Source organism: Numida meleagris, chromosome Z (assembly GCF_002078875.1).
Source record: "Numida meleagris isolate 19003 breed g44 Domestic line chromosome Z, NumMel1.0, whole genome shotgun sequence".
NCBI classification, from domain to species: Eukaryota; Metazoa; Chordata; class Aves; order Galliformes; family Numididae; genus Numida; species Numida meleagris.
The window spans coordinates 71,607,140-71,621,519 of record NC_034438.1 but is presented as its reverse complement, the minus strand read 5'-3'; the positions used below and the strand labels follow the sequence as shown (position 1 = coordinate 71,621,519).

Here is a 14,380-nt window from a genome sequence, read left to right as displayed (position 1 = left end):
TTGCAATCTGTTTTATGTTTGTGCCGACAGTGGTTTGAGACAGGAGAAAGAATAGCAACATTTGGATAGCTTCCTCCATATGCTTTGAGTTGACAGGGCTTCCTGAGCCTCATCTGGGCAGAGCTGACTACGGTGCCGCTCCTTTTTGGATCAGCCTGACCCTTTTTCAGGAGCAGCCATTTCCTTCTGACCTTGGTGTTAACTGCGACGTGGACGAAACACAGACACAGTATTTGCTTCACCTTGAAAATCCAAACCCTCCCCCTCAGACCTGCAAACACTGACTCAGTATATACTCGTGACAAATTCTGTGCCACATTAAATCTTCATCTGAATGAATACAAACTGCTGGCGAGGTAACAATGAGTTCTCCCTTCTTCCTCTGATAAGACATGTTCTGAATCTTTTAGATCCCTGCACGTATCAGCACAGAGTAACATTCTGTGCAAAAGAAAACCTCTGCAAATGAAGTTCCCGGTGCAAAGCTCAGCCTTTCCACAATCAACACTGGCTGATTAATTTATGCCAACAGAGTCCAAAGCTTTGCTTTGCTACAGAGTTTTCCCTCTCGTTTCATGTCTACACTGAAAGGATCTTGTTAAATCAGCACTTCACACTTATTGTTGTAACCTGAAATTTCATACAAGTCTGTCTCTCTGGAGCAGTCTGTCCTAACATTTGCAGACTCTCCAGATAAGCGCTGTCAGCACTTAGTAAACCTTTCAAGTAGTGATAATTGCAGTAAAAGTTAGTAACACTGCCACTTGTGTACAATAAAAAACATCTTCTGGAGTCACTTTTTGAAAGGAACAGCCCCTGGGCTCCCCGATAATACAGCCCTCTCCAAATTATTGACTAGTGCTAGCGATACTTAATTCTGTATCACCTGAGGGCTGCAGTTACTAACTGTTAGGTGTAACATACAGATGCTAACAGATAGATAGCATATCTACAGGAGCATTCTTGACATCCAAATACCCTGGCATCTATTAACAGTATAAACTATGTGCATCGCATCCTGCTTCTAATCAGTTTTTTTACCATTGGCATGTTGGTACTGAAAAAAGTTTGGTTTTGTTAAGAAAAGGAGATACCACTTCATAATCTTTACTTAATGAGAGTTGACACAAATAAGAATGCAAACATTAAGCCTGCTAAAAGTAATGCTACGCTTTTATCAGTCAATGCCCAGGTAAACCATGTCCACCTGAACGCTGCAGAAAAGAAAGGGTAGAAAGAAATCATAAGTGAAATCTAAAACCAAGTTATGAGCACTGTCAATAAATGCAGGCTCTGTACATCTGGGGAACAAATGAGAAAACTGAGCAGTTGTCTATATTTAAGCTAGCAAACCTGGGACTGGAAAAGCATGAGGCGTTTCTAAAGGGAGGCAAAAGGGACAGCAGACAGCAGAGAAGGGCCCGCGAGGTGAGAGAAAATCACTTTGTTTTCTTCACACGGGCCTCTCCACCAGCGTAGGTACGATGTACCTACTTCCCCTGTGGTTAGTAGAATGACTACAGACACAGCTACTGGGGCACTACTGGGTGTACAGGTAAAGCCTTGGAGCTCTTCGCACGAGGAGCTTCATGACTGCCAAGGGTGGGAGGGAGGCTCGGTACAATGGCAGCAGAAGGGGAGGTTAGACTGTGAGGTTAGGAAAACTCTACTGACAAAGGTGAGAAACACACAATTAAATCAAGACTAAAGCAATTAAATCGAGACTAAAACACAGCAAGAAAGGAAACAAAACATAAACATACTCTAGAACATAGTTTTTTTGTTTTGTTTTGTTTTTTTTTTTTCTGTGGAGGAGATGGAGAAAAGGAAAGAGGGTGCAGTTTGCCCAATCAGAGAAAAGCAGATTTCTTAATGGCCACATTGCAAGTGCCAGTAGGATAGCAATGCATAATTCCCACTCTACGGGTTGCACTACACATTTCCATCTTAGCAAGAAATGTGAAGTAGCTCAGAAACAACAATTCCAGAGTATATTTAGCTACTAAAGCTGTGGCACACAAATGTCACATTCCCATGAGTCAACCCTTTTAAAGAACCCCCCCTCTCCACGCCCCCACAGATATTCCCCAAGATGCCTGCACTGAATTAAAAGTGAAGCATATGGATGGATGTGACATCATCAAAGCACCCGTGCTACAGAAAGAAAAAGCAGCAAGTGGATTTTGTACTATTAGTACAATTGGTAACAGTTATATGTACAGGAAAAGAAAGCAAACACTATCGGAAGGATTAGACACAACCAATGAAGAACACCACAAAGCGCCTTGCAAAATGAAGAGAAAATGTTAAAAAGGAAAAAAAAAAAAAAGAAGAATAATTTTTTCCGTGAATGTGCAAAAATAAAATAAAACACAGCAAAAGTGAAAACAAAACTTTGATAAAAGAATAGTAAGCTTCACATTTTCTGATTTAATTTTGTGCAAGAACTCTCTCCTTTGCCCTTTTAAAACAACTAATCAATAGTAATTTTAGAGCCAGCCAGCTTTGGCTGGGCAAGGCAAGGAGTGACAACACACAAGTAGATGGTAATGGCAAACAACCATGCGGTCACCTCTGCCGCCATTGTTTTGATTGTGTGTAGACTGCTTCCAGCTTTGTCAATATTCATAATTAGGCACTCAAGAATGCATGATATTTAAATGACCGTGTCAAGTGCTAGTAGGGCACTTTGGTAACCGTCACTGCCTCAGGAGGGAATGACTGAATTTTAGTTATCTCATCAGCCGGCGAATTGAAGCAAATAGTACTCAAATTCAACAGTTGTACTTTTGTTAATATTTTCACTGCATGCTCCTCTGAAAGCTGCTGCTGGCACACAAGATACTTTTCAGAGATAGCTTTCCAACTACTAAGCACTGCTTTGCATAAGATTTGTAAAGTAAAAATCCACACATAACAAATAGTGGCATTAAAATGCATGCACGTCTCCGTGTTCTTCTGGGTATGGAAGGGGCCATGTCTTCCACTGTTGCTGGTTTCTGACCTAGGAGCCCTAACAGACTCCAGCAGAAGAGCTGGGTTCAAGGATCCTTTCCTCCCTTCCTCACCAAGTCTGCTTAATGACATCTCCTCGGGGAGGAGGAGAAAAACACCACTTACTTTCAGAAGAGGGAACACTATTTTCTAAGAAATACCCTCTCACTTCAAGCAGTTTGAATACCAGGTGTTACTGAGACCAGAGGAAAAAGAAAAAAAAAAACAACTTTATTTCTTTGGCTGTCAGCATTATCACTGATTTATTGCTTGGACAGAACGGAGAGGGAGGTAAATCACTTTGCCATATCTAAAAGGGCATGCAGGTTTATCTGCCCTCTCTCTTCTACATACCTGACACCCAGAAATAACTTTTTCTAAACTGCCCTCCTGCTGAAGGGCCAGGGCTGAGGAACAGAGTTCAGATTCAAAGAAATGAGGACAGTATCTCAAACTGAACTTAAGTAGGCATTTGCAATCTGACCTTTTACCTTCAACACCCACAGATGCTCCTCCCTTATATTATGGTTTTGAGTTGGAGCAATGGCAGCTGCATTACTTTTGCAGAGGCTCTGCAGTCTCTGCAGGGTGCAGAGGAGCTCTGCGCTTACCTTACATGTAAGCCTGTCTGGGTTCACAAATTGACTTCTTTTCTTCTTTAGATTTGCAGTTAATCTCTCAGAATGTCTATAAGATCAAGCTCAGAAAAAAAATCTGAGAATAGATTTTCTAAAACTCAGCTGAAGGAAAAAAGAGTAAATGGCAGTTTCTCCCTTTTTTTTTTGCAGGAAAAGCAAATTGCTGGAAGCTGGGACACAAGTTCATATCTTCTGCCTGAGGGAATTCAGATCTTTGTGATCCATTTCCTGCCATCAAGCCTAAACGCCATGGCTACTAAATTAATTGTCACCATGGCATCCCAGGAAAATTTACTGCATCTTCTGCCTAATGTCCAGTCTCCTCAGCTGCAAAACTGCTTCAGGCTTTGTCTCTGCTGGGCCAGCCAGGTGATGCACAATGCCCCTATGGCCAGGAGCTGCAAAGGCTCCGTGAGGAGTTCCATGAGGAGTTCCATGAGAAACTCGGGACATCCCAGGACTGTGGGAGACAGTGTGTATCTCTGGCTGCTGTGAATGCCAGGCTCTGAGTTCACAGTCCAGACCACCGCCAGCTGTTCCTGCAGCTCTGCTGAAAACTGTTTTCCAGTGTTAACGTGCTCATTACCCCCTGCTGAAAGTTTCTGCACTGAACGCAGAGAACTCAAGACTCAGTAGGTCAGACAGAGGGGAAGGAATGTGATTTAGTAACCTACTAGTTTAGGCTGACAATTCAAAGCAGTAGGTCTGGCATGCTAGTAGCCTCTCCAGGAACAGCTGATGCTTTTATCTAATGAGTTTTTCATGTAAAATGCATGAACAATAGAGACTGGAATCCACATTTCAATTAATATTTTAAGTGTTTTTTATAAAGTATTCATAGCAGAAAGGCCTGAAGCTCACGTGTGCTCCTGCTCCCGGTGAGTGCCCTAACCACACAGCAAGTGAGTTTTGCTTATACCCATCCTCCTTCTGGTCCACTGAGTACTTAATTAGTCCACACAGAGTGAAACATCTTCAGCAGAGAAGAAATTGAAAGAAGAGATCTAAGAACACCCTGGAGAAGAATAACAAAGACTCAAATCTCTCTAGGTTGAGGAGATATTTGAACCTAAGCCCCCTATTTACAAAGGCACCATTTTAACCTCATTCAGATAGGAAGGGGACGCAGTGGGAAGAATTATGAAGGGCCATGACGGAATTACGAGGCACCACCATGCTCACTTGGGAGAAGAGCTTCTCCTTCACCAAGCAGGTTCAAGTGGCAAGCTGAGTCAACTCTCTGCCTGATTCTTTGTATGCACAGCAAAGTGGGACTAGAAGCCCAATGACAGGGCTGCCCCTTGTCTCAGGCACAAGGGTGCTTCAGCACAGGGCTGAACATGGAAAAATAGCACCTAAATCAAAGCATCTTTTTGGGCTTTAAAAACACAACAGAGGAGCGCCCTTCACCAGCAATCACCTAAGTATCTTTTGAAAAACACTAATGATGATCTCAAAGGCGTTTCATGCTCAGGGCCCACTGAAGACTGTGGGACTGTGGGTCCAGTGGCTCGGACCAGTGTCAGCATAACTTCACTGGTTAAACAAGCACAGAGGTCGGAGCTTCAGTACCTCTGACGGCCAGAGAGAGATGGAAATAATGTGAAATTAGCTGAGATCTGCTGAGCCTCCCCAGGAATTCAGGCAAAAAGGTAGTATGAAAGTACACTCTTAAGAACAACGGCAAGCTATGCACCTCCCTTTGACAGACAATGGGGAAGATCAAGTTTAAAGAGAGCGAGGTCCCCATTGTTTCCCTCCTTTCCATACAAAGGCACAGTACACACAGAAAAGGCACACATTTCTATTTGTTTTGTGTGGTTTCCTCAGGCAGTGAATTATCTAGGACTGAGTTTGAGATTGGCTGTTTAGTTTCAGACTTTACGATAAGCTTTTAATTATGGCACGGGAGTTTTATTACATGTTGCTCTGAGCCAGCTGGAAGCACTTACACTTCAGTCCTCCCCCCCTCCCTCCTCACCACAGGAAGTCATTTCCAAGGCCTTACCCTTCTTGTCTTGATGATTATGGGATGAAACTGCCACATATGGATCTGTATTTTCGGATGAACCAAGCGGATCCTTCCAATCCAGCATGCGTCCCCTAGCATCATAACCCTGTCGAGCCCAAGAGTCGGAAGAGGTGGTGCTTGGAACTAGTGAACTGGAATGTCCTGTTTACATTATAAATACAGGTAGGGAAGACAAGTCTCATTAGTCACTTACCACACCACCTTATGCTCAGGAGCACAAACTTTGCTGTTCTTCATGTGTGAACCTCTTAGGCAGAGCAAGGCTTCAAAGCACTGCCCGAGGAAGCACAGAATTTGGACCTTCCACAGCAGCCAGTCTGACAATATTGATGACTGCGCATATGCAGTTGGCTGCAGCTTAGTTCATGGTTGTGTTTTTTGCCCAGCAGTGTTAAAGGTATGCAGAGCAGCATGAGGATGCTTCGTTTTAGTCAAACATCCTTGGGCTGGATTCTGCACATTTGCCTGAACAATGCCAAAGTGTCAGTCCACACTGCCTGGTACTGGCTTAGGTTGAAAAGCAATTTCAAAGACAACTTAAGCATTAAAATGGAACAACTTCTAGCATGGCCCAAACTAGAGAGGAATGATAGAAGAGCAACAATTTAGACATCGGCTCCCTCATGTCCCTAAGGGTGCGAGATGCTGCTACCTGGAGTATGGGCATCATACTCCAGGTGGGCATGGAAGATGTGCTGGGCTCATGCCCACTTGCATCATCACCACTGGTCTAGTCCGAGCTGGTGTTATACAACAGCTCTGACATAAGGACTGCTAGCATGAAGCTGCACATTATTTCTGCTCAAATTAACAGTGAAGAAAAGGCCTCACTATGTAAAACTGGCCAAGAACCCACAACTACCATGGCCTCCAAATCTCACTTGGCTGGTAGACCTGTTAGGACAGAGGCATGGCATTGCTCGCTTGCTCTGGGCCCCTTTGAATGCCTGCATGCTCATTCTGAAGAAAATTTAGGATGTGATCTGCTTTGCATTTGTCACATAGGCTGCTGGAGATCAGCGCACACCTCTAGACCAGAAGAGAGGATTACAGTCCTGTTATACTGAGTTTTACAGCTGCTGTACACATTGTTACTGCTGTCCTGAAAACGGCTGAGGAGCTCCTCACTGGTTGAATACACCCTAACAACAGCACACTAACAGGACATTTGCTGCTGGAAGCACTGAACGATTTTAACACTGGTTTGGCTGGGGCATAAATATACTTGCAGCTTTGTAAACTTGATCCTGAGAAGTAGGTCAGCACCCAAAATGCATTGTGCTTTAAGTTCATGGACTCTGAATGTTGGCTTCAACCAGGATGTCTCAGTGGCTTCTCTACTCCTTGGCTCCTGGGAAAGAGGGATTGAAACTCCCTCCACACCACATTTTGACTTTAAAATCACTTGCTTCTGAGAGTTCCCTTTCCCTACGTGCACCAAAATGTCATATTTTCAGCAGGACTCAAACTGCTCCAGTCCTTGATGTGGAATAACTCCATTTTCCTTTACCTACTTTCCTGAAAGATCAGAATCAGATCATTCAGACAAAAAGGCAGATAATGTTGTCTTTTTGGATAACACTGGACAGACTAGCAGTAGTCCTCCATTCTCCTGCCTCCCTTTTAATAGCCTAGCAACCTAACTGAGATTTCAGTCCCCCCCCATGGGGAGAAGGCCAGACACCAGACTACTGACTGTTCTAGCAAGGGCTATTTCCCACTCCTTCCCCAAATACTACACTTCTCAGAAAAAAGCATTTGCGATTCTCTGGGACAGAAGTACAGCTATGTACTATAGAAGTATAGGAGTTCAAATTTGGAGCTGAATTTATAGAGCTGGATGTGAGGAGGTTGTGCTTCACTGTCATTTTTAAAGCATCACTGGACACACATAAAGCTTTAGGATGCTGTACCTTGAAAAGGCTGCTTTAGATAGCTTCTCCATCAGTGCTTTGCCAGCGCTGGCCTGTGCTCTCAGAAGCATGCACATAGAGAGTTAATGAATCTACGGTTCCCAATTCCACTCTAGCCATCAGAAATCTAAATGCTGGCCACCAATGTGTCCAAGCTTTTTGACGCAAGCATGCACTTCATTTTATCTAGACCTTCTAACAGCTGTATGAGGTTAAAATGTTGATGAAATCAGCAAAAAATCTGTGGCTTCTGTTAAGATGCTGCTGCAGTTTAAGAGAAACCGTAGTGAATATTAATGATTTTGGAACCCAAGAAAATACCTGCAGCTCCTCTGCATACTTTTGAGGGGCACTTTTGATTTGCTGCACAACACTTTGAACAGGACATGGACAGAACAAATTCCTGTAACTATTATGCTCCTCAGGGAAAGTTGGTCAGATTCAGCATTCTCACCATGGAGACCACCTTCAGATACTATAGCTGATCATAAACACAATTAATTGAGCACTGGACCTCAGTCTGAAAGCTTATGCTGACAAGGGAACTGTATTTTTTTTAATCTGTCATGGCAGGAAGTGTGGTCTCTCTAGCTGTCTTTCTTTAACAGCAAATAGAGGCTGAATTTTGTTGAAAACAGAGCTATTAATGTTGCTTAAATAGGAAAGAGAGCCCAATTATTACCCAGTTTCAGAAAGTTCCTATAAGCCACAGCATGGCTGGAAGCACTGGTAACCCAGCTAGATGGATGATGGACTCTTATCCTAACTTTCTGCTTGTTTCACCAAAGGTTTGCAGGGCTGGGCTGCCTGTTTTCAAGAGGACAGGTAGAGGCCCCATGGGCTGAAAACACGTGCCCTCTTGAAGCAAGAAAACGCTGGAGCGTGAAAGCTTTCACTTCTACACCATTTCACGCTTGTCAGTTCCTGTGCTCATTCCCAAGAAAGAAGAGGAACAATGGGACAGAGAGCAGGCCAGAAAATGGTTATGAGATTTCCTTGTCTTCTTTTTCCTAAGGACTAAGCCACATCTCCAAATTAATACCCCGTTAAATGACCACAATAATGTGTACAATATTTGGTCAGCCTACAAATAGTGCTGCACTCAACATAAGAAAGCAATTAATCAAAGCTGGATATAGAGGTAGAAGAAAATCTTGCCAAGTAGCAATCATATTTTATACCTGCCTTTGATATGCATTTATATGCCCATTTTAGATGTGTTTGAAGGGTCAATTTTAAGCAAAAGCCATAAGTATCGTTAAAGCAAAACATTTCTTAATACAGCAATCTAGAGGAAATACATGCCCAAGGGACACATTTTCTGAAAAAAAAAAATTTCCTCAACCATATGCTGCAAATGCAGGGAGAATTTCTTGGTAATAGAAAGCTAAGGCTTTGTGAAGATACTAATGTGTGCCAGATGGTAGTTAGGTAGAGAAGGGTTTCACACAAGCGGAGAAATCAGTCTCTGCTCTGGTACTAATGTGTGACTATAGTACACACTGAGAAACAATCCCCCACGTGTAATCAAGATAAACTTTCTTCCAGTTGGTAGAAGCAGGGAAGGAGCAGATTGAGCTTAACAACTTACCTCACCGGTGTAAGATCTGCATTCTGCAAACATTTACTACTGGGCAGTGCTACCATGCCAGATACCATAAGCAGTATCACTGAGTCTCATAAGCAGCTGAACAGTCAGTCCCACCGGGTGAATTTCACCTTTGAACCGAGTGGCACCACAAATGTATTAGGTAGTTGAGTTTCTCTCATAAGCAGAGAAAAGACTGAAGTGGCAGGCAGCCTACTCCTAGCCCTTTCACATGCAGTCATTATTAAACCTTTTCAGTGTACTGTATAGTTTGCAACATGGAATGGAGCTTTTCTTTTTCCCGTCACACCATTTTTATCACTCTGACAGCGTAAACTGGTTTTGCTACAATTTTAAGAGGCTTTCCCTCTACAGCCAGCTGCTCTATGGCTAGTACCTCTATGTTAGTATTGGCTAGATTTTCATATATATAGTTACCTAAAAACCACAATCCTGCCTTTGTTTTAAAACAGTCCATCTGAAAACTGCAGAGACAGTCCTTTTCATGCTTCTTTTAGAGAAAATACGCAAAACTCAAAATAGACACACTTCAAAAACAAATCTGGTTTAGGTTGCTTCCATTACTTGCAAAAACTCTTCATCTGGAGTGCTGTAACCAAGTAATAGAACCAGAGTAAAAGCACCTAGGGTCTACAGACATGGATGATGATTCAAAAGGGCTGTGCTTCTGTAACTACAGCCCGTTCGGAAGTGCACTTGTAAAATACAAAGAGATTTTTTCAGCTTTAAAACAAAGACAGGGATTCAATACGTATTTGATAGTTGCTCTAATATGCACAAGTCATTAGGATCTCAGAGGTTAAGACGTCCGCACACTATTCTATTAACAGCTATAGCAACCTAATTAGACAATTAGTGGGAAAGGCTAAATCAATACTACAAAGGGAGAAAGGGATATGGCTAGGGGGTAGGATAAGGGCCCAATTCACTAAGAATTGATGCTTCTAAAGATAATTGAAGCTGCTTACAATTTTATGGAAGAATCTAGGCTAATCTCTTTGTTTAAACATGTGTCTCTTTCACCATTCTTCTCTGACCTTCTGCAGCTATCTTCCCCTTGGGTGTCAAAAGGGATATACTTGAACAATCACCTGCACGGACTTTGCACTTTGTTACTTGTTTACAACTGAGCATGGGGGACTGCCCTAGAAAAAGGATCCCACCTGCCAAATTCAGGAGGAGGATAATGTCAGGAATACAAAGATGGTGGGCTTGATTCTCCTTTCAGTTACACTGCTACAGAGAGGCAGTAAGTCCACCAAAGTGAGATGATTTATGGTGGTGTAAATCAGCTGAAAGGGGTAATCGAGCTGTAACACTTCTTTTTGCACCTGGAGTTTCAGATGCCCTTGGATATATTTAACCCAGCAAAGCATTCACTTGATTGGCATCCTGGTATATCGCAGTTCTGAGGTTTAATCTGAACTACCATTTAGTTACATATTTAACAGTGAAATGCACCATTTATAAAATTTTAGTTTCCTCAAGAAAAAAAAATTACTGAGTAGATGTAATATTTAGCAAATGTGAGCGTGTTTACCAAGGCTGGTTGACTGTCTAGTGCTGGAATTCTTTACACTCCTCGTGTGCAAGATCAATACAAGTGACTATCACTTTTTGTATTTTGTCCTGATAGGTGAAAAGAAAGAATGACTGCAGAACCAGCAGTATTTCAGCTGAACCCATAAAAGGAAGAGCTGTCTTGCCTGGTGACCATGTATCAGGATCTACCTGTGAAGAGTCAGTGAAATCACCTGTGAAAGACAGCATGAATGGGAATCAATGTTCATGTTGGGTCAGCATTTTTTTCGCTTGCATTTGGCAGTGGGATCCTATTTTAGGAGCTGGATTCATTCATGAAATCCATCACTGAGCTTGACATGCGAGGACAGCAGACCAGACTTCTTTGTAGCCTACATTCCCTAGGACTGCAGCTTTTTTTCACTGTGCGACTCATTTGAACCATTTTTTCTGCTTTCTCAGTCAAACTGAAATATCAGCTTTGGATAAAGTCTTCACTGATACGGTAGCTGATGGGAAACAGGTTTGCAGCCTATAGCTATAACTGTGCAGCCTTCAAACACAGTAGCAGAAATCCTAAGACATTTCTGGCATACTAGCAACGGGCTCAAGGCCATTTCCTTTTCTTTAGATTCAGCAGTAAGGATTTTATTATGACTACTTATACCTTAATTACAGCTCTGTGCATTGGTTATATAGCAATTTCAACTGCAAACTGTATATGCAGATGAAACTGTCAGTCTTCCATGCATTATGAAGTCTCAGCTTGCCTTTGATTTTGTGCATTTTCCTCATTGGTTTTCATTATCATACTTGCTAATAAGTTTTACCTGCACATTTTCCATTTCCTGATTAAAAGCAATATGGGAAATTTTATTTGTTTCTTTATTTTAAATGCTGAACAGTATTTTTGTACCTCCAGTTATTGACGTTCTGCTGTACTGTGTTATCATAGGTTCTGTTTGTACCAACACATTTTGCAGGCATGAGGTGAAGGGATTAATCTAATGTGCATCGTCACAACTTCAAAGTAGGCTACCTCTAGATATATACAGCTAAACATATAGCTATTTTGCCCCAGCTCTGATGAACTGGTAGTCTTGTGTAGCCAGGAAGCAATTTCACAAGTTCTCATCTGACATGGAAATTCACCACTGACTTCACTGGGAACAGTACCACATATCCTCACAGCTTGTGAGCACTTGTCATTGTTCAGGCTGTCTATAAGGAGAAGCTATCACAATATATATCTAGGTTTGAATTTAAAGTCATCATTTATACTGCAATAATTCCTCCAGAAGACACTTTGCACTCCCAGTGCCAGTGTAATCCACTTCCAAACAAAGAATAAAGTGGTGTAAAGTACTGCAAGTGCAGATTAACAGCTGCCTGGAGGGAAACTGCTACCCTAGGCTAGCAGAAATGCTTCTTTTCAGCTTTGATCACCTAATTTGCTGTGTGAACTCCTCTTTTTCACAGACCAGGCACCATGTGAGCACTGTGATACTGCAAGCATGGATAACGTAAATGATTCACTGCAGAAGTGACTGAAACTTTCATAACTCAGAGTGTAACCCAATCTCAACTGACGTGGGTAATGGTTAATTTTTCTTAAGAGGGGTCTTTCTATCACCCAGGGACAGTTCTGATCCTTTCCCAAAGCTATCATTGACTAGCTGCTAGAGCAGTCATGATACCAGCCTGAATATCTCATGAGTGGGATGTGAGCTAACTTGTTTTTTTCTGAGGGAACAGATAAGACGCATCATTATATCCAAGTCTTCCTTTGTCTGGGTGTTCAGATGAAGCATGCTCTTAATCGTGTCTGCTGGAGTGCCATTAAAATAAACCGTCTTTAACAGTTTTGAGAGCTGACTAGAAAATAGGGAATGCAAATCAAGAAGAATCACTTATTTCCACTTATGTTTAGTGAATTAGGCCCTCAAAGGCAAGACAAAATAAATAAGAAGAGGTTAATGGCTCTTTGACTAGAGGAACTACTAGTTAACACAAGGATCCAGAGAGACTTTTTAAACACCCATAAACTGACCATACACTGTGTTGTAAGACATTTCATGATGAGGTGAAGCAGTTGAAATGTCTATGAACAAAATAAATTTGGAAAAAACATTAAATAAGACAAAAAGTATAAAAATACTTAAAAGTTTAGTACAAAGTGATTCCTCCAAAATGGATTTGCTGTCAGTAAATAGTGAAACTATGAACTTTCTTACCATTCAGGGCTACGAAGGAATCTGAAAGACAAATAACAGGGGAAAAATCATTATTCCTCTCTCATTTTTTCAGTTTTAATACTTTGCTGCTAGCAACCTTTTATGCTTCAGCTGATATCTATATGTACATGACTCTTACCCTAAGAACCTATGCAAAACTAATATTCAGAAATACCTGAAAACAGCGTCTGACTTTAAAAGTGTTCATGGCCAGACCCATGTCAGTAATACTAAATAGGAAGGCCAGCTTTCTCCCTGGTATGTTTTCTTTTTTTTTCAAGGTCAAGTCCCATTCCAACGTGAGACACAGTAAGTGATGCAGCCAGCATCATGAGTTGATGAGGACAAAACTCACATGATCCAAGACCTCATGAAGTAATAAGACCAGCCAGCTTAACATCTATCCCATGCAGTGTCAAGGTTCAGTGCACAATTCAGAGCTAAAGAGGTACTTAAGCAGGGTATCAGTTTTGTTGCTAGCTGCACAGGGATCTTTCTCCATGAACACAACTTGACATTTCTGAATCACTTCCTCCCCTTTTATGTATAGCTGATATCCAGTGGACTCCACACCTGCCTAACCTATTTGTCCAAGAAGAGAAGAAATAAGTTGACAGTTGAAAAGGGCTAAGTTGTACCAGCTGGGAAATGACCTAGTTTTGGTGCTATCCCATTTTACAGGGAGCAGAGGACAGCTTGCGTGTATACCTCCTTCAAAAAGCCTAGAGATGGTGTTATTGACCCTACCTTACAGAACAGGCAGAGGGAGGTGTAGCTGAGACAGAGGCATGCAGAAGCTGAAATCCTTGTATTCCCACAAGCACAATTATCACAATAATAAGTGAGGCTTGAACCAGGATGGGTTCTTTGTTGGGTACTTCTAAGCATCTTGGTGCAAAACGTAAATGTTTATGCTTCCAGCTCATGCTGTCAGTACGTAAGGTTTTATCATTAAAATTTCTTAGGTAGGAACAGTGGTGCTTAACTCTTAACATTGCTATGTTTTCCGGCCTGTTTGTAAAATTTTCTAATATTCACAAACACAGCAACTCCCACTTATTGATTCAGAACCAAAGCTGACGATGATAAATTTCATTGTCTCTCTGATCTGCATAGGAGTGTAATTCAAGTCACAGCCTACAGCAAGAAAGCAAGCTCCTTCTTCACATCTACATAAACAAACCAACCACCATGACTGATAAAGACAATGAATTCATTATTTCACTGCTATGATCAATATCCTCTCGAACTGAAGTCTTCTCATTCTACAAAGTCCAGTGTTTGGATAAATCACAACAGTTGGGCTATTTAAATACATCTAAACAACAGCTTAATTTCTGTCATCTTTAACTTCATCTGCATCAGCATCTTTAACTTCAGCTGCTGTCCCTGTTGTGGCTTACACTGCTACAAAAGAATGTCCAAAGTCCAACAGGTAA

The 14,380-nt window shown here is 41.8% G+C and overlaps 1 protein-coding gene across 6 annotated transcripts in view; it reads right to left on the bottom strand.

Moving 5' to 3' along the window:
• The window catches only part of SEMA6A (semaphorin 6A), a 113,861-nt gene that overhangs the window by 18,560 nt on the left and 80,921 nt on the right, over positions 1-14,380 (bottom strand). For 3 of the 6 annotated variants that reach the window (XM_021380551.1, XM_021380552.1, XM_021380553.1), the window contains exons 17-19: positions 12,942-12,962; positions 12,758-12,808; positions 5,641-5,805 (exon numbers count right to left, since the gene is read on the bottom strand). The exons of 1 other annotated variant lie outside the window; for it this stretch is intronic. In XM_021380551.1, coding sequence (XP_021236226.1) covers positions 5,641-5,805; positions 12,758-12,808; positions 12,942-12,962 — 237 coding nt within the window. The remainder of the gene's footprint in view (positions 1-5,640; positions 5,806-12,757; positions 12,809-12,941; positions 12,963-14,380) is intronic. 2 more of the 6 variants (XM_021380554.1, XM_021380555.1) reach the window with 2 other exon arrangements.